The sequence below is a fragment of the Cucurbita maxima genome, unplaced genomic scaffold, assembly GCF_002738345.1.
Source record: "Cucurbita maxima cultivar Rimu unplaced genomic scaffold, Cmax_1.0 Cma_Scf00001, whole genome shotgun sequence".
In the NCBI taxonomy this organism is placed as follows: Eukaryota; Viridiplantae; Streptophyta; class Magnoliopsida; order Cucurbitales; family Cucurbitaceae; genus Cucurbita; species Cucurbita maxima.
In genome coordinates this window covers 8575271-8599650 of record NW_019272017.1, presented here as the reverse complement: position 1 = coordinate 8599650, position 24380 = coordinate 8575271, and the positions used below count along the sequence as shown (strand labels likewise).

The window sequence follows — 24380 nt, the reverse complement described above, 5'->3', positions numbered from 1 at the left end:
AAATTTAAAAAAAAAAAAAAAAAAAAACTAATTTCATCGATATGTACATGCACTAGTTCGTGGAAAATTTGAATCTATGACTTTTTGGTCAATCGAAAAGATCTTTGGAGGGAAAGAGCTTGTGATTTCTAGCCCTCCCACGCTTTTTCGAGTCAAAGTTTAGACAAACTTCTCTCCAAACGTGGAGAAGAACTCTAAAAGGTGACGAACTTTAGGTCTTTAACCCTCTAAAACTTTAAAGGTTCAAGTTTGGATGAATTTTAACACAAACGTCGTCGAGATGAACCCCAAAAGAAAAACTTTGAGGGACATACATCTTAATTAGTTAGGCAAAATTGTCTATATTCTAACAATATAATAAAAATTTGTTTAATGGGTCCTTATATAAACTTTATTACTCCTCAAAATTAAAAGTTAGCATTAAAATTTAAAATATTAGATTAGAAACAAGATTAAAAGTTAAAAATTTATTAAAATTCAAGTTCCAACACACTCGTGATCATGAATTATTGGGTGAAGAAAGAAATTGATAAGTTTGGAGGGAGAGAAACGGTGTCGTTTTATGAAGCAAACCGAAGAATTGTCTGGTTGACAAATGGAATTTGAGAGACGTGGAGGGAGATTTCAAAGGTTACATAATTAAGTTTGGAGATAAATTCTATCCAATTGATGATAGCCTTTAGAAAGAAATAATAATGCTACATACCAATGATGCCCCCCCCTCTCTCTTTCTATATATTATATGCGTTTAGTGGGTGGAGGGTCCAACCCTTCTTCATTCCCTAACTTTATCTTAAAACCCTTATTTACATTCAAAACTATATATTAGTTCCTAATTATAAGATCGTCACACTTCCCCCTCTATTTTCTACGACTATTGCAACATTGAAATGACATAAATATGAAGTAATTAGGTGTTTGGTGATAGCTCAAATTTATTTCATATCTGTCTTTTCAGTCGATATCATTTTTGTTGTTGTTTAACACTTTTTGGCACTCCAAACACTTGGTGAGTTGTTTGTTTTACCATTTATTTTGGTATTTCTCTATATATATATATTTTTTAATATCCAGCTGTTCACACACTATTGGGCTTCATGTAAAGCCCAACGGTACAATCATGCGTGATAATGGTCGGAGCCTGAAAGCGCTTTTATTTATTTTATTGAAATAAAAAAAATAAAAATAAACTAATTATTAGACAAATCGAGGATTAAAAAATAAATAAGTGTTTAATTTTTAATATCAGTTTGATTTTCACTAATTTTAATAGAAAATGGTGTAAGAATCTTTATAAACTCGATAATTCTAATTATATAAAATTTTACAAAAAAAAAAAAAAATTGACGTATGCAAAAATTAATTATGGGATAATTTTACTAAAATTCATAAATTTCAACCCAAAAAAAGTTTTAATATTGTTTCCTCTTAAATTTTATTATTATATTTTTTAACCATAGATTGAGAATTTTATTAGATAATGAAAATTAACATTGCAATTTGCATTTTAGAGTTAAAGAAATTTACGGTAAAAAGATTTTTCTTATGGATACATAGTCGGGCAAGTATGCCCCCGTCGTCTAGTGGTTCAGGACATCTCTCTTTTAAAGAGGCAGCGAGGATCTACGAAAGGAAGTGGATAATGAATTATTGTTAAAGATATTTAGTAATAAATTATAGTTTACCATATATATTATATTTGATATTTTATTATAAAGTAAATATTTAATATTTGCCTTATTACCATGTAACTTTTCATTTATTACTCTTTTCATATCATTGTAATTTATTTAATTATAAATAAGATAACTTTCACTACCATTTAGGTGTGGTGGATTAATCAAACATTCTTAATTATCAATAAACTTCGAATTGATTCTTCCTAGGTCAATGCCCGAGCGGTTAATGGGGATGGACTGTAAAAAAAAATCTACATAGAAAGAAATCAACATTGTACACTTTATTTTCTCGGGACTGTAGTTTAATTGGTTAGAGCATCGCCCTGTCAAGGTGAAAGCGGCAGGTTCGAGCCCGAGTTCAGTTGGTGGATTGAGGAATTGTTTTTGTCCGATTCAAAAGTTTGGGTTTTGACAAAAGATATAAAACTTAATAAATCAATCTAACAAACGAAAAACGAAAATATTAGCTGTTAGATGGCTTTTTTCTTTGTGCGGCAGTAAAAAAAAACATGTTTTTTTGGAGAGAGATACTATTTTATCAATCGAGTCACAGGTATGTAACATATTCATACCTAACGATTTTCCACAAAGTGGTGACGAAAGGTATAACTTGTACAAATCTTTTCATTTTCCAATTCGATCCCATCCATTCGTTTGTTAGCTGTTGATGACTAAGTAACCATTGAATTACCATTGGCCTAAAGCGCGTAAGAGAGAAAAGCCTAAGTCCCAACATAAAAGAACCTTGGGTCACTAAAGACCTTTCACTAATCAAAAAGCCCTGACTTACTCTATTCTGGTAGGGTCTGGGATTTAGAAAGATAGGAAAGTAGCCTGCTTCAAATCAAATTGTTGAGAGGCGGGCCTGAGAGCAAGAAATAAGTAGTACTTTCATCATCCAACACCTCCCCTCGAACAAAGCGAGGATTTGCCAATCTATTGGCACAGCTAAGTTTAGGGCATGACTCTGATACCATGTTAGATGAACACGACTCTCCACAATAGGATGATATTAGTATTCCTCACTTATAAACCCATGATCATTCCCTAAATTAGTCGATGTGGGATTTTCATCATCCAACATTAGCACGGATTATATTAGAAAATAATATAGCTTTTAATCCACAGCCAACAGAAAATAAAACGTAGCATAAAGAAAAACATGAAATGCGAGAAAAATAAATAAATAAAGACATGGAGACACAGACAAGGCGAATCTTAACATCATCAAACCCTAGACCAGACAGCCATTTGATATGTCCGATTCTTCCAGTGCTCTAAACCGTATCATTCCTGCAAGTTTGAAAACCCTAAGAACCTTAAATATGAACTACAAAAATAGTTGCTTTGTTTATGTAAAAATACAATAATACCCTTTTTCTAACGTCGTTGGGAGTCCCAGAAACCGACCCAGCTGCGGAATTTGGAATGTACCTTGCCCACTGTTGTGACAACGTTAATTTATTTAGAAGGAATTAAGAAAATAAATAATTAAAAAATTACGTTTTTTGCTGCGGCACTGAATGCTTCTCGATGTGGGATTTCTGGGTTGGCAGCTTTGATGCGTTGGATCTCCTCCCTAACACAACAATATATTGTCAACAAGACTACTAACAATTTTTTTTTTTTTTTTTTTTTTTTTTATTCCTTTTCTGCTTAATCAATTAACTCTTCTTACTTCATGAAACAATTGTAAGCTGATGGGAGTCTGTGTTTCTTCTCTGGAGCTGTAAAATAAATAAATAAATAAATAAGAACCCTTTCGATTCGATTTTTTAAATACTTTTTTGTTCCAAAAAAATACGGGTATAAACTTTTCAATAATATCCTTAAACTTTAAAAAAAAAAAAAAAAATCTAAAAAAATGTCTATACCATTAGTTTTGGACCTTTTAAAGAGTTCAAAAATATATTTAAATTTAAAGAGTGTAATATGTTTTCCAAATAATAAAAATAACATTAACCACCTTTATCTTTATTATAAAATTTTTTAAATATTCTTACGATTAATATATTAATAAAAATCGTTTATCGACATCTCTTAGATTATCTATAAACGTTTTAAAGTTCGTTCATGAATATTTGTTTTTGAAGNTTTTTTTTTAAATGTTTAAAGTTTTAGTTTTTTTTTTTTTTTTTTTTTTTTGTTGAAAGTTTAAGTTATTATTGAAAATTTTGAAAGTTTATGGATATTTTCGAGACAAAGTACAAAATTGAAATATTTATTTTTTATTCATCTGGTCTATTTAAAGTCTTATTTTTGTTTTTGGAATTTAACAAGGATTTCAAATATTTTCCTTTAAGATTCATGAATATCCACGTGAAGAAATTGTAAAAAAAATAACTCTAATATTTAAAAATAAAAAACGAAAAAACTGAATTTTGTTTGATAATCATTTGATTGTGTATTTTCATCTGAGAAAAATAAATTTAATCTTGGATCGATTATATTAAAAACAACTTGAATTAGTAATAGAACAGTAAAACATACGTTTGACAACAAAACTTGGAGAGGGAGGTTCATTTGGCATTGAAGATGACGACGAAGTAGACGATATCGATGCACCCTTTCGAGTATCATTAGAGAAGCCAACCTGAGGCTGATTGTAACAAGATGAATATCAATTAGTTTGATCATTGAAAAATTCTTATAACTCAATATCAATATCACTGTAACTACTTGTGGAGGTCACCTGAAAAGTGAGAGGATGATGATCAATGCATTGGCCTTGTAAAGGTGGTATTGTGCTCAAAAACGACAGATTACTACAATTACCGCATTTCACTGTCACTGTCTCCAACAAACGTCTGCATGGAATCCCAACCTTCCAAACCCAACAAAATCCAACCAAATTTAGCCATCAAACTCAAATTTAGCTGTAAGTGATATTAATTCTAGTGTAATTAGCAAACAAGGACTCCAATAATCCTCTTATGGAGCAAACTACAATTGAGTTATCTATATCCGTCTAGCACTATCCAGACAACTCTTTTTCTCTAGAACACATTGGTAATCCAATAGGATTTTACTACGGATCTTCAGTCATAGAAGCTCGGGGAGGATTGATAGAATCCTATATTAGCTAATTAAAGAAAAAAATCATGGGTATATAAAAAAAATACACGATCGTCAAAAGGAAAGCCATGAACACGTATACTGAAAGTGGATCGTAAAATTGAGTAAAGACGAGAGAAGGTTACCGCAAGAAGAGTGTTGCAAAAGTTGCATTTGACATAACAAAGATGGTCATTTGGTTGAACCAAATCCATGGAAGATTTGTCTTCGGAGCTGCCCATTAATGTTTGAGAGAAGGAGAATTGTGGGGAAGGAAGGTTTGTTTGAGCTAAGGCAAGGGTTTTAGCATAATGAAGAGATGAGAAGTGGGTCTGTTGAGGAAGGGCTGCTTTTGTGGGTGCAATGCTAAAAATGGAACCTTGAAAAAGAAAAGGGCTAAAAGCACGCAGGTTGTTTTTTAAACAAGGCATTGCCATGAAATGATACGTCCATTCCTGGTTGCCAAACATGGTAATAATGCCATTCTTCCACTTCAAATCTTCACCTTTCTATGCTTGTATAATTGTACTTGCCAATGTCCTTAGCTAGGGTTTGCCTTTGGCTCTTTGTTCTTCGTCCTTTGCCTTTGCCCACCAGATTCCTTCAAACTTCTTCCACTACAAACCACTTCATTCTGCATGCTTTTGTTTTGTAACGTTTTTACACAATACCCCATTAAATCTATTGTCACCTCAACTTTGTACCCTTTTCGGACTTTCGAATTTTGGGTGTTTTGGAGCGTGAATCAAAGATTAGGATGTAACTAGCTGTGTTAGGTTGAATTATGAGTGTTCTTTGAATCAACGTTCCAACTTGATTAACCTATTAGAGGGAATAACTCATTTCAACCCAACCCTTGTATACCTGGTTGCTAGTGGTGACTAAAGATATGGACTACTATGATGACGGACGACAGACTACTAGAGAGGATTGGGACGAGAAAAGGATGGGGAAGGTGACATCGAGATGGATGGTTGAAGGTCGAAGGAGACGAGGGGGTCGGGACGATGAGATGAACAATTAAAGATTGAAGTGATGGCAACGAAGATAGAAAGTGAAAATGAAGGACAAAGAGATGGATAGATGTTCGGGTGTGTTAATGACCGAAGGAGATATTAATCGTGCGAAGTAATAAAGGGAACGAAGACTTGAAACCCTAATGCTAAAATTTCTATAATCAATTATTTTTAAAAAAAAAAAAATCTAAACAACTATGACCAGAAATGAAATTAGTATAATTTGATTGTAGTTAACATGTATTATATTTCTCGAGATTCAAGGTTCAAATCTTCCCATCTGATTTCTAAGAATGATGATGGAAAGAAATTGGGATGTAATCGCGTATTTGAAATTTTAAACGAACAAGTTTGTCGATATTTACCCTTTTTTAAAAAAAAAAAAATATAATAAGTTTGTGTTCAATAAGCATGTTCTATGCCTGCCCACATTCTTGTAAGTCAAACTGCTACAACTTTGATGTCAAATCAGTCAAAAGTATCACATTTTCCATATAATGTTAGTAGTCTTCAGATTTTTTAGTCCTTCTATAATTATATATAAAATGAAGTAATAAAAATACTTATAAAATTAAATTTTTTTAAATAATATCTTAAACTAAAAAATTAAAAAATATATATATAATTACAATAGATGGAAATCTTTAATATTTTATTTTAAAAATATATTTAAATTTTTAATAGTATTTTAAAAATAATGTGAATTTAAAAAGTTTTATTAATATCATTTTTTTTTTTTAAGAATTTGAAAATATCCTTATTAAAACCATGTTTAAAAAATACTCAAAGTAGCATTAACCCCTTTTATTGTTTATGAAAAAATGTTTAAAACAATTCTTACTGTCAATATATGGTGATGTATTTTTGAATTTTTTAAAATTGTTTAAATGTGTTTTTAAAAAGTTTATGGTATTAATAAAGAAGCTTTTGAAAACATATTTGAAATATTTATGAAAGTTAATACAAGTATATTATTTATTATTCGATCAATGAACATCTGGTCGTTGTAGTATAGTGGTAAGTATTCCCGCCTGTCACGCGGGTGACCCGGGTTCGATCCCCGGCAACGGCGATAATATTTTTGATTTTTTCTTTCTTTCCAAAAAAAAAAGGAAAAAGAAAACCCCGCGCCATAATTAACAAATGGAGGGAAAAATATGAATCCAGAATTGGACTCGTAATTTTTGTTTTCACCCTTCTTGTTCGATACATTTCTCTGTCTTTGCTAAAGACTCGAATGGACCAAACCCTATTTGAACCTGATTCTCCACTGATTGCAATCATTTCATTTTCAGTCGAAGATAGAGCAGGGGAGCGCTGTGGAGGCATTAGAAGCAGTGGAATCGCTTAGAGTTTGATTTTCCTTTACCCTGCATCTTTCGATTTTGTTTTCAATTATTGATTTTATGTTTGTGTTGATAATGTTCTAGTGTTGCTCTTCTCTATGAGAGATCTTCTTGTTGCTTGCTTTTAATGGATTGTTATCTCTTCAAGTATAAAGCATGTGATGCATATTGGTACCGTGAATCGGTTCTGTTTGGAACTCTGTTGTTTACTTTCTGACACGGTCGCTTGGTCCTAGTGAAAAAGAATTTTGTTTTCCCGATGTGGCAGGATATGACTACGGAAAGTTACTCAAAAGCATGCAATAATTGAGATTCAAGTTAGGATCGGGAAGGGATGGCCTTAATCCATTTAGGGGACGTTTGGAGCAAGAAGTAAAGTTATTTAATCTTGAGTTGTTTAGCTTCGGGAGTTAACTAATCTGAGGAATTATTTAATCTGTGTTTGGGAGTTAACTAATCTGAGGAATTATTTAATCTGTGTTTGGGGTGAATTGGAGGTGTGGAGTTGTTAAAATCACTCATTTGTTTAGATTGTTGTCAGTTAGTACCGATTAAATCTCTTTATTGTTAAGTTTTTGATTTGATTTGTTTACTGTTTTGTTATCCTATTTTCTGCAAGATTTTTAGGTAGATTTTCTAAATATCTTTTTGTATTGTTTGTATATATATAGAGCATTCTTGCTCTTCATACCATAATTTTCTTATCAATCATTCACTCTTTTCACTAACAAACAGAAGTCAACCATTTTATTCCATTCACTTCTCTATTTGATATATTGCTGAGGTAGTGATGAGTTTCTGAGCTAATCTTGACATACTGAAGGTGTGAGCCTATAGTTTTGAAGTGGGGTGTGAAGTGAAGTTAGTCTTTGTCATGTCAAATGCAATTTTGATTGGATAATCATGAATGTTGGAGTCAACTTATGTGCACTGCAGCAATATCAAGGGACTACTGCGGTAGTGTACAGACATTTGGTGTTGAAAAACTATACAAATACTTGATTTCTTAGGTAGACAACATTTAAAGTCTCAACCCGTGACTTTAACTCTCTTCGACCACCAAGCTGGTTCATTGTGGTTCATGTCAAATGTATTGAAACTCACATGATCCATTGCATTAAGAATTATCTATATGAGAAATTAAGCATTCAACGATTCAAATCAACAATGAGATTTTTGGGGATGAGACTTAATGTCTTTGGTAGCTACGTTAATGCCACAAATGGCATAAAGTCATCGTTTGTATTGGAAGATCGATTATTAAAAGCCATATTTGGTATTCAAATATCCACTTAAAAAGAAATCAGGAAAAAAAATACCAATAAGCATTAGGGTTTGAGTTATTGAGGCGAGATGGACCTATTCCTCAGAGGAATTAACACAGGACAAGTAATCCAAAGGTGGCCTCGAAATGTTGCTTCATCCAATATGGTATATTCTTTGTTGTCAAAGTGTAGGGATTCAATATCACTTGCCTTTTTAGTCTCTACTGTTTGAACACCCTTTTTAGAAAGATTTGTATGAACTGGGTTTGACAATGCTACTAAGGTTAATATCATACATTTATCTGTGGGCAAAGGGTTAGAAAACACGGCAGAACTCTCTTGATGAATAGAGGAAAGGATTTGCTCGGGAAATTCGGCCACATCCCCTCGATAAGATAATAAAGAAAAGGAAAAAGGTGGAACTGCGGGCCTTGCCAAATTTTGTAGCTTATTTTTGGTTAACTATTTTGTAATTATTATTCTTGGTGCAGTTTTTTATTTGCTACTTTCATTGGGGACTTAACTTTTCTCTTCTTTTATAACTCCGACCATATTAGTTAGAACCGATGTCTCTTGTTAAAAAGAAAGGAACAAAGGGAACTAGAAAGGAATAAGTTTCCATTTGTGCCCTTGGTATCGTGAGGGAAATGCACACATGAAAATCTCAAATGCAATTTAGTTCCTATGTGCTAAACATTAAACAGGCCTGAGATACGGAAATGGATGTTATTTTTGGAACTATGTCTTGAGTCATTCAAATGGTTAAGATGATCTTCGTTTTGTGTTAACTAGAATCTAAAAGACTTCTTGTTTGTTTTGGGGATATTTCATAGCATGAACTGATTTGACGTTTCTCTACTTCAAACATTTCAGTTTTTTCAACAATTCTTTCCATTTAGTTTAGTTGGAAAAAGGAACCTGTTGGCTGTCATCAACTTTAGTCTGAGGGAATATGTCAATGCATCTTGGACGCAACAAATACAAGTGTCCTGAAGAACATTGGAGGATGCTCATTATTTCCGCTGTAGGACACCGCCATATGGCATATTTTTTATTTTCTCATCCAATTCAGATTCTGATGTTTCAGATAGCATTCACATATTGATTATCAGAGAAATTGTTTGGGACCATTGAGGCGCTCTACTTGCCAATTGTATGGTTCAAAATTTGGTAAGGTAAATCAAGCATGTCAACCAACCATGCAGAGGAGAGGAGGTATTGGTACGTAGATACATGTACCTTTAGAGACCCAGTTGCTAATCAATACCCTTTCTCCATTTCTATCAACTCAGCTTAATAGAATTGTGTGAACTTGTATCCGGATTTGTATTTATTATCACTATGTGAAGCATGTTCAGACCTGATCAGTCTGAGTTGACAATAAATAGCTGTATGCAGAGATATAGACTAGCAAGAAGAGAGTGGCGTGCACCAAATCTAGTGCAGAGGATTCTTTTTCAATGCAAGAGACCAACTCAATGTGCTTATGGTAAAATGAACAGAATTCCTTGTAGCAGAATAAAATCATAACCAAATATTCTTCTCTTCCCCATTTTATGAAGCCCTTTTTTTTTTTTTTTGTTTTTTGATATCAACTTATTTGGAAGGACCTGTACTTTATGAGGGTATCAAACATTCAACGATGCCTCAAGTCTTTTCTTCAAAGTGGGCTCACAAACTTGTTAGGAGAGAGAATTAAACTCAGAAAATAGAGTAGGGTTGTCTATATAAGGATCCTATCTATAAAAAAATTTCTATTTTATCACTATTTTTGGATTAAATATTGAGCTGTGTCTGAAATTAGGAAAAGAAAGTACTTAAACATGTTGTTTGGCGTGGGGCATGTGTATAGATATATTCATGTCAGACGGATACTTTACCATAACAAAATATACATACTTCTTAACTAACATTGTTACAATTTAGGGTCCAACTCTTATATGTTTCAAAACTTCAACTTGTTTTTGTTTTTGTTTTTGCTTTTGTGCTGGTAAGAATTTGTTGAAAATTAGGACAAGGCAATTGCTCTGATAATACTCCAATGGTATTTGGAGGTCAAAATGTATTCACTCAGTTCCTATACCCCAATTATTTTTCTATTGAAGGTTTAAAAAGAAGTTAGTGGTCATTATTGACAAGTTTGATAACTCCTACTATCCTTCGACTACAAGAAGTTAGTTATGAATCAAGTACTAATGGTGACAATCTAATGCTCCATTTCTCAACTTTCCAAACACTAACTTCCAAATCTCTCAATGATCTATTCCATTATTCCATTGAAGGTGGGGTCTTCCTAGGGTCCCAATATGGAAGGAAAAAAAAAAAAAAAAAGAAAAAAGAAAAAAGAAAAAAGTCAAGCAACCATTGCCTTCCATCTGTATGATCCAAGAAACCAGCCACAGCATTAAATAACTACGAGAGGTCTTATCACAATGGGCCAATGCGTCACCTAAGCTTATCCACTACTTAAGACTTCAAAAAATTTGCACATTGGACAAGAGAGAAGTAGAAGTAGATTGGAGTGGACTTTAGAACTTTTGAAATCAGTATTCCAATAATGTCATCCCTGTGTAGCTTAGAAAATGGAATCCAAATGCCTAATTTTCTGAGCACAGGAACTAAATAAGATTTGTATTGACGAGCGGAGAGAAAGAAAAGAGAAACATTTAATAAATCTGTGAAGGCTGCTTTTTACAAATTTGCAGTGATGCTACAAATACATAGCAGCAACTTTCCTACAAAACCATCTGCTTTTTTCACTAACACCACACCTTATTTAGCTCTCTCTGCTTCAAAGAAATGAAGAGAACTCAAAATGGAGAATGCAACCCAAAACAAAAACGAAGGGGTGAAATGAAATGAAGAGACAGCATCCACAACTGCTGAATCCATCAACTACATACACACACAGAGATACACCGTCATACGAATCACTTAAGCCTACTCCGAAAATTGGTAATTGTCAAGTTTCGAAGCTGCATATTTATCCAAAAACCATGTCAACTTTCCTTTCCTTGGCTGTATCAACCTTGCAGGTAGGAGCGGGGAGTCGTCTCCTACATCATCAATGGCCAAATGTACTGTCTCTGCTTTGTTTTCACCTGTCACGACAATGGCCACGTTTGATGCAGAGTTGATCACAGGGAACGTGAAGGTGATTCTCTCTGGAGGAGGTTTTGGAGAATTGGTAATGAAGGCAACCCATTCATCTTTCTCTTCGAGCACTGAGTGATCGGGAAATAATGAGGCAACATGGCCATCAGCACCCATTCCAAGTAGTATGAGGTCAAACTTGGGGCTGTCACTCACATCAGACACACTTACTATGCGGGATTTTACCGACTGTCGAATGACAAACTTGTACTCATCGGCAGCTTCCTCAGCTGACACCAAATCATTGATAGAGTGTACATGGCTCGGAACAATTGGCACCTAGTGATCAAACAGAACAGATCATTAATATTGCTAAATAGAAGATAGATATGATAATGGTTGACATCACACACAGAGCTATCCGTGCTGACTGGTACAGTCTTGGTTGGAAGGCTGCCATATGGCAAGATCACATAGTTCTACATTAAAACTAACAAATGTTCCCAAGTATATGAAACAAGAACAACAAAATGCCTTCTCTTGGATTCTTCATCTTTATTAGATTAGAGTTGGTGAAATTGTTTACGCTTTCGAAATACTTATGATAATGTTTACGCTTTCAGACTAGTGTTAATAGAACATGGTAGGACATGGTACAAAGATGAATTTCCAATGTCAGTTCCTCCCTATTTTTAGTTCGACGAGGGAGTAAATACTCGAATATCTAACCTTTTGGCCATTTCCTACATATGTTTAAGCTAGATGATGTATATATTTGGGACACAATTAGAGGTCACATATATAAGGTAGTTGAAAGTTAGCATTGAAAACCTCAAGAACTCAGAGTGGTAGCTTAACAAAAGTGCAATTTTGAGCTGAAAGACCAAGAAATCCTGTCATAATGATACATATGAAATTGTAACCATGTCTTTCACCAGCTCAACTAGTTAAAACATTATATTATCGACCAAAGGTTGGAGGTTGGAATCCGGGTTGTTGAAATAAAAAAAACAAAATAAATCGACAATTTGACCAATTTGTCCCTAGGTAGGGCCCAAAGGTAACCAAAAGACAACAACAAAGAAGTTGAGATAGGAAGCTACTCTATGTTGAGTTGAGTTGAATGAAAGTATTTTATATTTTCAAGGAAAAAGCGATGATCCCAGAACAATACAGAACAGATCTATCACTTAATGTATATGACAGATAGAACATCTAATAAGAACAACTCAGTTCCTTGTTTGGTCTTTAAAGTGGAAACTAATAGCCCAAAGGATTAAAAGAAACTAATTTCCTCTGTTAAAATCCATCAAGAGACTCAGAATTTAGCAAACATAGCCATGGGAAAGAAGCTAAGGAATTGCTCTGTAGTTTTAGCTCCTCTAAGCTTTCAGATTAACAAATGCATTTGCAAGTTCCAGAAGGCCATATCCAAGTAGTAATGAGCTATTTGAACAAAAAGGTATTGAAGATAGAAGTTTAATACTCAAATCTTCTTTCTCCGGGCAAACAAATTACTTATGTAGATGAGAGTAAGAAAATCATCATTCGGGTAAGAAGGAAGGTCAGGGAATAGATTCAAAGGTTTCGAAGTTGTACTATTTTTCACTTTGATTCAGATTCCTTCATTCTATAAAGGTTTTGGTTCTGGTTCAGTTCAGGAGAGGAGGACGTTGATCGCTTTTCCATGTCTAGTCCTAGTTTCGGTTAAAGACCCAGAGCGGACTACAAATCTATACCAAGCCCGTTACGCCATAATTCATTGAGGTTGATCCCGAAGTTCTTGATTCCTTTGAGAGGGAGTAAAGCATGACTTCCCCAATTCTTCTCTTTGAGTAGTTATCAAATTGATTCAATTCGATTACTAAAGCTCATTCATGGTCCTCAAATTAGAATAGGATGTGCTTCATTTTGTGATTCAGGCATTCAGAAGAAACACATAGTGACAACTTTGTGACTCAGAAAAAGAAAAAGACACATTGTCTAAAAGAGAAGGCGCCCACCGTAGGCAAAGCAATGGAGATGTATTAGTACAAACCTTAGAAAGAAGGTTATCCTTTGCAAGCTTATAATTGCTGTCGGCATGGCTTTTTGCAACAACACGTTCATCAGCCCAAAATATATACCACTTGCCCCAGTCCACAGTCTTGTTGTAAGGAGCTTCACACAGCTTCCTGTTATTCATCCACCAAAAATTATAGCAACAACCCAAATTCACAAAGCCTCATTGAAATCAGAGAAGGAAACAAAACCATCCATACCCCATTAAGCTAATGAGTGAACCACCAGACAACGCTATAGAAAACACCCCACGTTCTTTCACCGATGCCTCTGATAATTCAGCAATATAGTCAGCTAAATCAGTACTTAGCTCTTCCAAACTTTCATGGATCCTTAGCTCTCTATCTTTATGATCCCCACATAGAGCCATAATTCACAAAGTTACAACTCCTGCACAGAAGGAAGAGAAGAAAAATGACTGATTGAACACTAAATTTTACACCATCGTTTGAAATTTGCAGAGAAGATCGATGAAGAACTTCCCTCACTAATAGCTAATGGTCAATGAACTAAAATTCAGGGCATTACAAAAACTGGCCCGCATGCAGTTCAAGAATCTATAGGTTGCTATGGACTGTGTTAAATATGGAAATTTAAGACGAACAGATCAAGAAACATTCACAAACCATATGACACTATCACATGAACCAACATGCACGAAGCGTTATTTAGACAACTAGATTGTAATTTCATTTATGGGGGCATCGCCCAAGGATCAAGAACAGAAACCCTCGATTTGGGTCGATGTCCGTGAAGCAAATGATGTATTGGAAAACGGACCCATACCCAGATCATAAAAAACCAAAACAAACAACCTCATTACAGAAGAAATACAGATTATTAGAAGAAAAAATGGTGGGATGATGTCTTGAGATTGATGAAACTACAGGAAATAGCAGAGCGAAACAGAAATAGGGAAAAAGAGATAGAAAAATTTACAGAGACAAGAAGGGGGGTTGTTGCAGACAGTGACGAAGGTGGAAGATGAGCATCGGCCCGAAATTGATATATAATTACAAGGTAATGTGAGAGAGTAGTGTAAAGGAAAAAGCCTCGCAAGAAGTTTGAGACAGAGGAATTTACCTTGTAGGCTTCCACGTGCAGCCAATGATGGTGACGCAAAAACCCACACAACGCAACACCCCAACTCTTTATTGTTTCTTTTTTTTTTTCCCTTTTCTTTCTCTTTATCCGTTACAGATAGAAAACTCTCATCCACTTTCTCTGTGTAACAGATGGGGAAAATATCCCTTTATCCTCCTGGATCAACTGCAAGAACATATCCTTGATTACCCTAAATTTTGTTGGAAATTATTTATCTTTGGGACTCTTAGCTCTTAGATTGAAAATTAGCCAAACATGTGTGTATAAGTTCAATGCTGACAAATGTACGAATGGTGGGTGGGTCTGTCTCACAACAGGGCAACAATGGCAGGAAGTAGTGGGATTTAAACTCTTTCTGCCATGTCCATGTATGTGCTGCTTTTCTCTTGTCATTTGCTTTGAAAAATCCTTCCCCTTCCTCCGCAAGTGCTTTCTGGTTGTCCCCCCAAAGCTAGCAAGCTGGTCACTTTCCTTTTTGTTCAAAATATCAAGTTCCTCTGTTAAAGAGCAGGGGATAATCCATGTAGACATCCCCGCAAACATATCCAAATATTGTACTCTTTTCATTATGGAGAGATGGTTAGGAATTACGACTATATACAACGTTATGATATTGTCTACTTTGAACATAAGTTTTCATGGCTTTGTATTTTGTTTTTTCGAAAAATCTCATACTAATGGAGATGTATTTCTTATAAACTCAGCTTTCGGTTTTTTTCAAAAGACCTCGTACAAATGGAAATGTATTCTTTATAAACTCATGATTAACTTCTTAATTAGCCGATGTGGAACTCTTTTCCTAACAATCTTCAACAATCTTCTCCTCGAATAAAGTACACTATTAGAGACTCTCTCGAGTTGCTTCCTCTTAATTGAGGTTCGACTCCTTTGAAGTCCTCGAACAAAGTATGCATTTTGTTCTATACTTGAGTCACTTTTGACTGGTCATCCATTCTTTGTTCAACCTTTGGGAATTCTATTGAGAGGACTAAATTAAGAGTCTAACTCCAATACCATGTTAGAAATTATTACTTTTCACAATGATATGATATTGTTAATGAAGATGTCTTTCTTAAATATGCATGATTAACCCCTTAATTAGTGGACATGACTCCTTTCCCAACCATCAAACACATGCGCTATCAAATTCGTATGATCATATATATCATCAACAATCCTCATTTGTGTTAAAGTGGGCAGAATCATTCACGAGGCTAAGATAAGCTAAAAATGGAGTTCAATTTTGTGTCCTTTTTAGAAGGGAAGTTGTGCTAAAATTAGATGTTTATTATGGCAAGTAGTTCATAGCATTTCAACATTTGAAGTTATTCCTAAACATCATTTTCTGTAGCTTCTCCCATCTCCTTTCTCCACCACCAAATACAGAGGAAATTGGCATCTGTTGGTGTCAAAATCAAGAAATAGTGGGAAAGAGAGAGGATTGAATTTCCTTGTCAAGCAGCCATCATTACCGATATGAATTGACTGCTTAATATTGAATTAGAGCGTTGGGTGTAAGTAATGCTTTCCTTTTCTCATTAATAAAACTACAATGATTAAGACCTATTCAATTACACAAATCTTCATATCCCAATATCTTAAACACAAATTATAAACTAGGATGATCAAAACAACCATACCAAGGGAGCCAAGTGTCATGGTCATGCTCGTCCAAGGCGTGTTGTCCATGACTGCATGCCCGTGACAAACCAAACCCTTTATGTCTTTCCATGTTCTAGTGTTTTCCTTTTGTATTTTTAGGGAATATGACGTTTCGGAAAAATCATGTCTAGGCCTGCTAGACACGAAATGCCTCAGAATGTACGGTAGGAGAATATGACTAGTTGTCAACTTCTCCGTATCTAAGGTTATAAACTGTGAGCCGTTGTTACTTTGTTTCTTGCTTATATATCGTCTCTTTAAAAAAATCTATCTCTACCATCGTTTTCTAAAACCTTCTCTTAAACCGAGGCCAGAGGCTCGAGCATACGTCGCTTGGCTGTAGGCGACGTAAGAACGAATTGGCTTAGCTCACTTGTCGTTAGAAAGTGATGAGTGTCGCATAATCGCAAGTCCGTTGCCAACAGGAGTGCGATTGTGACACTAAACCTACTAACTCCAAACTGCCCAACAACCCTTTGAAATTGGGTGCCAAATTCTTTGTTTCTTTATTATTCATCCCTCTCCAATTATTTTGTACATTGGCTGATTTAAAGCATCAGCTCTGGACATAATTGATTAGTTAAGTAACTAATCATATGCTTCTTTCCATAAACTCAATTATTGAAGAGAATCTTTTTTTTCTTTTATTTTTTATTCTTTATTTTTACTTTTTGTCATTTTTTCCTTTAATGTATAATTTAATTACTAAGCTTCACATTCTCCAATGCAATGCTTAATTAAATACAAAGGATATAAGATATCTAAAACCCTAAATGAAATCACCTTGGTTGAAATTATCAATTTTAAACTAATGTTTTTATTTTTATTTTTTACAAATGCGTGCAAGTTTGTGTAATGCGGTCACCAATGTTTGGTTTTTCAAAATTAGAGGTGTTTCCATAAGTTAATGATGATGATGATGATGATTTAAAATGTTTATAATGAATATAATCAAACGTGGAAGAGGCTAATTTGATGCTACTCTCCACTAATTGGTCAAATCAAGAATACCCAATTTAATCCAATCGTATTCTCCATAGTTGGTTGAACTATAATGACAATCCAGACACCACCATTTTCTTTTTTTAACAACAAAATGGATGGAACACATTATTAAAAGCTAAACCCAAAAAAAAAAACGCCCACAGAATTTCAACCTTTGCTTCAAAGAAATTTCCTGAATAAGTCTCAAGTTCCATGAGGAGCAAAGCGGCAGATGAGGAAAGTCATTTGGTGGATCAAGACGAGCAAGCTGTCAGACAATTAATCCCACTGCCCATGGAAAGAAAAACGTGAAAGCTTGAACTACGTATTAGAAAAAGGTGTGAAAATCTGACTATAAGACTGATGACAATGTGTAACGAGCTAAAATAGACAATATCTGTTAACAGTAGAGTTCAGCCGTTAGAAATGGTATCAGTGTCAGGCACCAAACGGTGTGCTAGTAAGGATGTTGCACCCCAAAAGGAATGAATTGTGAGATCTCATATCGGTTGGAGAGTGAAACGAATAAAGAATCACAAGAAGTAAGAAGAGAACAAAAATGGGTGGTGGAGATTGAGGAAGTATTTTTACCTCAAAAAAGCATTCCATACTTGGCAAGATATTTCCATCTCAAAATCTGGTTACTGCAACTATAACAAAACATGCCAAGTATAAGCCCGAATGGAAATTATTTAACAGCTCTAAAGTTTCCAAAGTTGTTTTCTTCTGAAGTCAGGCAACCCTTTTTTTTTTTTTTAACTGAAGAGAGTGCAAAATGTAAACAAGTGTAGGTAGGTACACATGAAAGGGACCTGTTCATGCAGAAACCAGAATAACAACAATTCCCAAGCTGAATGGGGCTGGAATTGGATTGGATGACCTAATTGGGTTTTTGTCAATTAGTGAAAAAGATATGTCCAAAGCACATGATGCAACATGAATTTCTTTCTAACAAATAATGTAACCATTCGGTGGTCCACTTATCCATAATGAGCTATCCATCTCTAGGGGGGCCTGCCCAACATTGGCAACATGGACACCTCCTTTTGATTGACATAAGTATCTTGGCTCTATCTTGTTTGAATGTACCCTGTTATCACAGGAAAAATTTAGAGATTTCAATTCTTAATACACATATCCATGTCACAGATGTGTGAAAAACAATATCATAGATAGATTATATGATGATGACACTTCATTTATTTGTAATAATCAAATATTGAAATATAAGGTACTGCTAAAACTTCAATAATTTGTGGTACTTAGCTATAAACAAACAAAAGAGATGAGATCGAATCAGATAGAACAAGTGAATTGAGACAAAATTTAGAAAGAGGAATTCGAGATCAACCGCTAACACCCACAAAAAACCTTTACTGCTGACGGAGACAAAGCACAGGACTCTGTGGTCAATATTTCACTAGCCAACAGCAACTAAACCATTCGGTGTCTAAGTTTGAATGCTGTGTAACTGCTAGCAGATATTGTCCGCTTTGGCCCATTACGTATCGCCGTCAGCCTTACGATTTTTAAACGCGTCTACTAAGGAGAAGTTTCCACACCCTTATAAGGAATGTTTCGTTCTCCTCTCCAACCAATGTAGGCCGTGAAAATGAATTAGATCAAGGGAAAAGACAACTTTGAATATCAATACAGTTGAGAAAAGAAATCTTAGTGTAGGAGTTTATGCAAGCAGAACTGGGACATGTATCAAATCCTTGCAAATAATATAAATTCCAAACGGAGAAAAACATCCTAGGAGAAGATAATGCTTGAGCTGAACACAACTTTTCCAAACGGAAGAAAGAGTCCAAGTGGAAAAGCTCCAAGACCTGTTAGAAACAATGCCACGTACAACTAACACTAACCTCGTGAATTAAGAACACAACCCATCCTTTCTTTTTGGACCTAGAGGTGATGAGTTTCAGCATTCAAGGTAAAGGAATAAATTCTTATGATTTGCATAGGGTAACTTTAACCTCCATTTTTTCTGCTTACAAGTTGAAGTCCTACCCTTAAAGGGTCTCGATCTTCTCTCACGTTTGCCAGTTTCCAGATACAGTTCTCAGATTCCAATTCCATATAAACCAATATAAAAACTCCATCATTTTCAGTGCCTCTTGAACTAGCATTGACATGAGTATAAGTCTAAAGGAACAAAAGAACTTATCATGACCGAAGCACTTATCATGACAAAAGAACTGCAAGGACAAATAAAGGAACAAAAAGCTCGATGAAAAACCAATAAACTAAATAAGCAGTTCAACAATCAAAAGAACTTATCATCACCGAAGCACACCGCCCATAGATATTCAACTCTGTAGCATAGAAAGGAAACCGAACACAAAGGTACCAAATCGCTAATCAGCCAACTACACAAAGCCATTAATTAATCATATTCCACGGGAATTTCGACAGAAGATTCAAAATAAGAGGAAACTAATGGAAAATGCATCCATACACTGGAGTGGATTTTGTTATTTCAATTCATCTTAAAAGTCTTTAGAGGAATTGGTATTGAATAACCGCGGGGTTGCTGCAGGAGAAAAGACGACCGCGTGCTCTCGACGGAGGACCTTGCCACATCGAGCTCGAACGGTGTTCCAACGGAGGCAAATGAAGAGGAAACGGCTGCCATTCGAGCTCGATGTAGCAAAGTATGAGCAATCCTGTAACCACGCATTGTTTTGCCTCGTCGGTCGTAGAAGGAAGCTCGATACAAAGGACGCAGGTTGTCGCGGTTGCCCACGATTCCTCTAAATCGCTTGATCAGATTATGCCTAACAAAGTCATCAACTACAATGAGTAATTTAATTTAACTGGAGGATGCTACAACCATATTATTATTACGAGGAGAGTATCGTGTAGCCGTCACATCAAAACAAACTAAGTGACGATCCTCAAATGATGCCTATCTAACCACGTGATGACTAGTATGATGTGGCCAAATAGAGCTGACCAAAGAGAACAGTGCTTTATCCAACACGATACAATGTGTGCATGGAAGAGGAAACAAAGCGCAAGCAAGATATGAGCAACAAATAGACATAAGTGTCACAAATAGGCGGTTAGTGTCTAGGCTTTAATTTCAAAAGTCAAGATTTCGAAAGAAATTAGGACATGTGATTCTGAAATCAAGTTTGTCCTATGAAGTATGAAAACTCACCAATTTTGGGGTCAATCGAACACTAGACGGACGCTCCACGAGACTGTATGTCCGTTCGCCAAAACTATGTCTACACTCGTTGGTTTGAAAATGCCTCAAAATGTATCTTAAGGGAGGCATGATGTTAGCTCTCCACCACTCTTGGGCCATGTGACCTAAGCAAGCTACCCTATGGCACATTCGTGTATCACAATGTGGACGAGCGTCTCAGGCATCTTCCATTAAAATAGATTTTTCAAGGATAGTATCAGACGACATGGGTGTGTCAATATTGCGCCCCCAGCTCGTTTGACGAAGGTTGGATTACGCACCCACTATCTAGAACGAATGTCGTAAAAGTTTTAGTATGGACATAGGAAGTCCAATGCCTGATGAGAACCCAGATGGAAGGATGCTTGGGATGTCCCGATGAGATGATCAACACATAGGTCCATTCTCAACGAATGTGTCTCAACAAGCCAAGATGGCCAAACTGTCCGAGATATGGGATGACATCATGATGCATGAGTCATGTTGTTGAAAACCGAGATAACAATGAGATGCAACGTTCTTATGAGAGACCTTGAATTTTTTTTTTATTATTATTTTTATTGAAATTAATAAGTTTACAAAGATTTACACATGTTCTTCAAAGATAAATGAGCCAAAATTAAAAGAAATGGTAGAGATTGCAATATATATTTAAGTTTAAGGTCTAATTTGATAAAAGGAATCTATAATGGATTCACATCTTTACATTTCTCTAAGCTTTTGTCCAAAAATGTAATCACCCTAACAAAACCACTCAAAATGTGTATACCTATCCTTAATCCTAGGTAGTCTTCAATTCTTGTTCAACTTTATATTTCTCAGAGAGAAAGAACTTGGCAAGAACAACAAAGAAACAGCCAATCAAACCAAGTTTAACCAAAGAGACGGGGCTAAACACACTTCTTTTAGCGTTCATCTTATTATTGACACTTAAATTGGAATGTTGTGAAGGCATACCAGAACGGGTCTTCATAAAAGTCGAGTATATGTCAATATCCGCCGAGGTTAAAGCTGGCTTCAAAGAATCCTTCACCGTCTGGAAATGACGATCACACACAACACTAGCAGTTATGTCTTCTCTTAAAGCTACAATTCCAGCTTCCCTACACAGGCCTTCGAGTTCGGCCCCCGTGAAGAGCTCTGTATCCTCTGCTATTTTTTTAAGGTTGACGTCACTTCCTATTTTCATTGGACGAGTATGAACTTGAAGTATCTCGTATCGAGCTTCGAAATCCGGTGGAGGTACATAGAGCACCTACGAGTTCATTGGATATAGAATGTCAATAGGATTAGCCAGGATTGATAATATACATGAGATGTAAAATCAGAGAAGGGCTGTTCGGATGAAACAAAGCAACCTTCACCGTCATGCCATGGAAGAAATACTTGTAAATACATATGAAAATAAGAACAAAAGATGAGAAAATTGAGGTCTCACCAAGTCGAAGCGTCCTGGTCGCATAAGCGCAGCATCGATGGCATGAGGACGGTTTGTAGCAGCTAGAACTAGTATTCCCTGAGCAATTGAAATTCAACTCAAACAAGGAAAAACCAAAAGAAAAATGGAAAAAGAGATGCACTTCCCCTCTAATCTCAAGAGCCAATAATACAAAGGGTGGTCATGGATATCAGACTCACTTTTGCTTCTTCAAGACCATCCATCTCAGTTAACAACGTAGATAGAAGCCTCTCTCCTACGGTGACATTGCCGCTTGAACTCCCACCCCTAATATTGGAGTAATACAATACAATTTATCGCATGAAATAATGCAAGAATTAAGGTTAGTAGGAACAGGATTAAAAAAATATATCACGGCTTTTATCTTTATCTTGAATCACTTACGCCTAGCCACAAAAACTTGGAAATTAATCATACCAACCACTAACCTTTTGGCAGCAACAACATCGGCCTCATCGAAAAATATAATGCTTGGTGCAGAAAGACGAGCTCTTCTAAAAGTGTTACGCAAGAGAGCCTCTCCCTCACCAACATACATAGAGTACATTTCTGCACCACTGATCAACAGTAAATGATCTCAAGACATGCAGTACAATCAAGTACTACTACTACAACTAGGAATTTCATATAAACACAGAAAGTAGAGGGAATAAAAAAGGAACTTGTTAAAAATCCAAGACAAGATCTTTACGTGAGGAGTTCAATAAAAAAAGAAACAAATTTAATGGTTTGCTTGCAGTTCGAACTGCAAGAGGGAAACATGTGGCAGATATTTAATTCTCACATCTGAATTCAGAAGCATTAACATAACACCAGAGCTGTTTGCCTGTTTATCCAATAATAAAATCACGAGTTGGCTAATAAATCTCCAAGAGTCCATGTCTAATTAATCACAGAGACATAAGTACATCATCCTATTCGAACAAAATACTTCAGGAAATTATTTGGTGGATTGAAGTCAAAATATATCTATTAGCAAGGCAATGACTTGGGCACTTCACCGATGCCTATGATGGGAAATTCTTTTGAAAATTGGTGTTCTTTTCTGCGGTCACATGTCCTTAACAAATTTAAGAATTTCAAGTCGGTCTATCCGACTATTTGGTCGAAGTTTGTCCATTCAAGATCATTGGTTTTAGTTTTCCATTTTCACAAACCAAAGATACTGGTAGAGTCATTCTGGCCAAGAATGGACAAAGCCAACCCAACGTGTAGCCAGTTGAAACATCCCTACCCCATGTGTACTGTGTTTATTATATGTCTTGTCCATGTTCATGCTTCTGCAATTGCGATAATGAGACAAAGACAACATTACTTACAAGGTCACTGTCACTCATCATTTAGAATTCTATACTTTTTGTGCCTTTTTCTCAACTATGGTATCATACTATTATTAGAACACACATGAAGAGCTTTCCGATGAGAACCTGGAGGCCTATTTGCAGAATCTGGGGAAAATACCTAAGAGAAAAAAAGGACGCTTGAGCAGCATTTGCAGCTGCTTTAGCAAGGGTTGTTTTTGAGCAACCTGGAGGCCCGTACAAAAGAACCCCCCGTGCAGGTGATATACCCAACTTTGAGAAAGAAGCAGCGTGTTTGATAGGCCATTCAACCGACTGCTGTAGTTTTTTCTGTTTACAATAAATAAGAAGTTGTGATTAATGTGCCATGAAAATAAGCAAGAAAAAAATCATGTCATACATACTTTTAAATCTTTAAGTCCTCCAATATCATCCCAAGTCACATTCGGAACTTCAACAGTGATGCCTCTAGTCATACTTGGGCCAACAATAGATCTTGCATGCTTCCAGTCTTCTGTTGTCAGGCTGAGAATATCATTCTCATTTGTACCTGAGCACCTTTGTAATGCAGCCATTGCAGCCTCACGACACAGAGCCTCCAAGTCAGCTCCAACGAACCCATTACAAGATGCAGCTATTGCTAGTAAATCAACTTCTGGATCCAATTGAACCTTCCTTGTGTATAGCTGAACACGGTTTTAGTAAAAGCCATTACAACCACTAATTATTTTCCATCAAGGCATAATAGTTTCATTTAAGACTAGTAGCATAAAAAATACACTAGACCAAAATAGTTATCTCAGAGTTTTAACTGAATAAATGACATTACAAATGGGCATTAGCCAAGATATAACTTACCCTAAGAATTTGATATCGTTCATTCTCAGTTGGAGCTGTTACTTCTATTTCAGCATCAAAACGCCCTGATCTTCTAAGTGCAGGATCGATGGCATCCACTCTTTAATAAAAAGGCAATGTCAATTATTTTAAACAGCAAGAAAAAGAACTGACATATAAAATGAAAAAAGAAGAGAGAAAGATTAGACGGTAAGGCTACAATTATTTTTGTGCTAAATAATCGATTGAAAAAACCAACAGTGCTGTTAAAATACTTCACCTATGTGATATAACGAGACAGAATGAATTGGGGGGGGGGGGGG

General features: G+C 35.5%; 3 protein-coding genes, 1 long non-coding RNA gene and 1 other non-coding gene across 8 annotated transcripts in view; 2 read left to right on the top strand and 3 right to left on the bottom strand.

Moving 5' to 3' along the window:
• Positions 1-2820: 2820 nt before the first annotated feature.
• Positions 2821-5012, bottom strand: LOC111478451 (protein CRABS CLAW-like). Of its 2 annotated transcripts, none has more exons than XM_023122730.1 (7): positions 4880-5012; positions 4372-4503; positions 4170-4278; positions 3358-3406; positions 3183-3258; positions 3065-3121; positions 2821-2972 (listed from the first exon to the last, which is right to left on the bottom strand). In XM_023122730.1, the coding sequence occupies exons 1-7, from the start codon at positions 4973-4975 to the stop codon at positions 2967-2969; spliced, it is 525 nt and encodes a 174-aa protein (XP_022978498.1). In that variant the 5' UTR covers positions 4976-5012; the 3' UTR covers positions 2821-2966. The 2 variants fall into 2 exon arrangements, with proteins under 2 accessions (XP_022978498.1, XP_022978489.1); XM_023122721.1 differs by having other exon boundaries at positions 2830-2972; positions 3053-3121.
• Positions 5013-6749: 1737 nt separating this feature from the next.
• On the top strand, positions 6750-6821 carry TRNAD-GUC. The gene has a single exon. It is a non-coding gene; the product is annotated as a tRNA-Asp (tRNA).
• A 50-nt stretch (positions 6822-6871) lies between these two features.
• On the top strand, positions 6872-9905 carry LOC111478462. Its single transcript, XR_002717472.1, has 2 exons — positions 6872-7101; positions 9234-9905. It is a non-coding gene; the product is annotated as an uncharacterized LOC111478462 (long non-coding RNA).
• Positions 9906-11006: 1101 nt separating this feature from the next.
• LOC111478437 (probable 6-phosphogluconolactonase 1) lies at positions 11007-14615 on the bottom strand. Of its 2 annotated transcripts, none has more exons than XM_023122709.1 (4): positions 14598-14615; positions 13715-13904; positions 13492-13627; positions 11007-11792 (listed from the first exon to the last, which is right to left on the bottom strand). In XM_023122709.1, the coding sequence occupies exons 2-4, from the start codon at positions 13882-13884 to the stop codon at positions 11301-11303; spliced, it is 798 nt and encodes a 265-aa protein (XP_022978477.1). In that variant the 5' UTR covers positions 13885-13904; positions 14598-14615; the 3' UTR covers positions 11007-11300. The 2 variants fall into 2 exon arrangements, with proteins under 2 accessions (XP_022978477.1, XP_022978469.1); XM_023122701.1 differs by lacking the exon at positions 14598-14615 and adding an exon at positions 14301-14446.
• Positions 14616-21082: 6467 nt separating this feature from the next.
• The window catches only part of LOC111478365 (cell division control protein 48 homolog B), an 8783-nt gene continuing 5485 nt past the window's right edge, over positions 21083-24380 (bottom strand). For both annotated transcript variants that reach the window (XM_023122574.1, XM_023122584.1), the window contains exons 8-14: positions 24079-24178; positions 23625-23906; positions 23381-23550; positions 22348-22476; positions 22099-22186; positions 21899-21976; positions 21083-21715 (exon numbers count right to left, since the gene is read on the bottom strand). In XM_023122574.1, coding sequence (XP_022978342.1) covers positions 21242-21715; positions 21899-21976; positions 22099-22186; positions 22348-22476; positions 23381-23550; positions 23625-23906; positions 24079-24178 — 1321 coding nt within the window. In that variant the 3' untranslated portion in view covers positions 21083-21241. The remainder of the gene's footprint in view (positions 21716-21898; positions 21977-22098; positions 22187-22347; positions 22477-23380; positions 23551-23624; positions 23907-24078; positions 24179-24380) is intronic.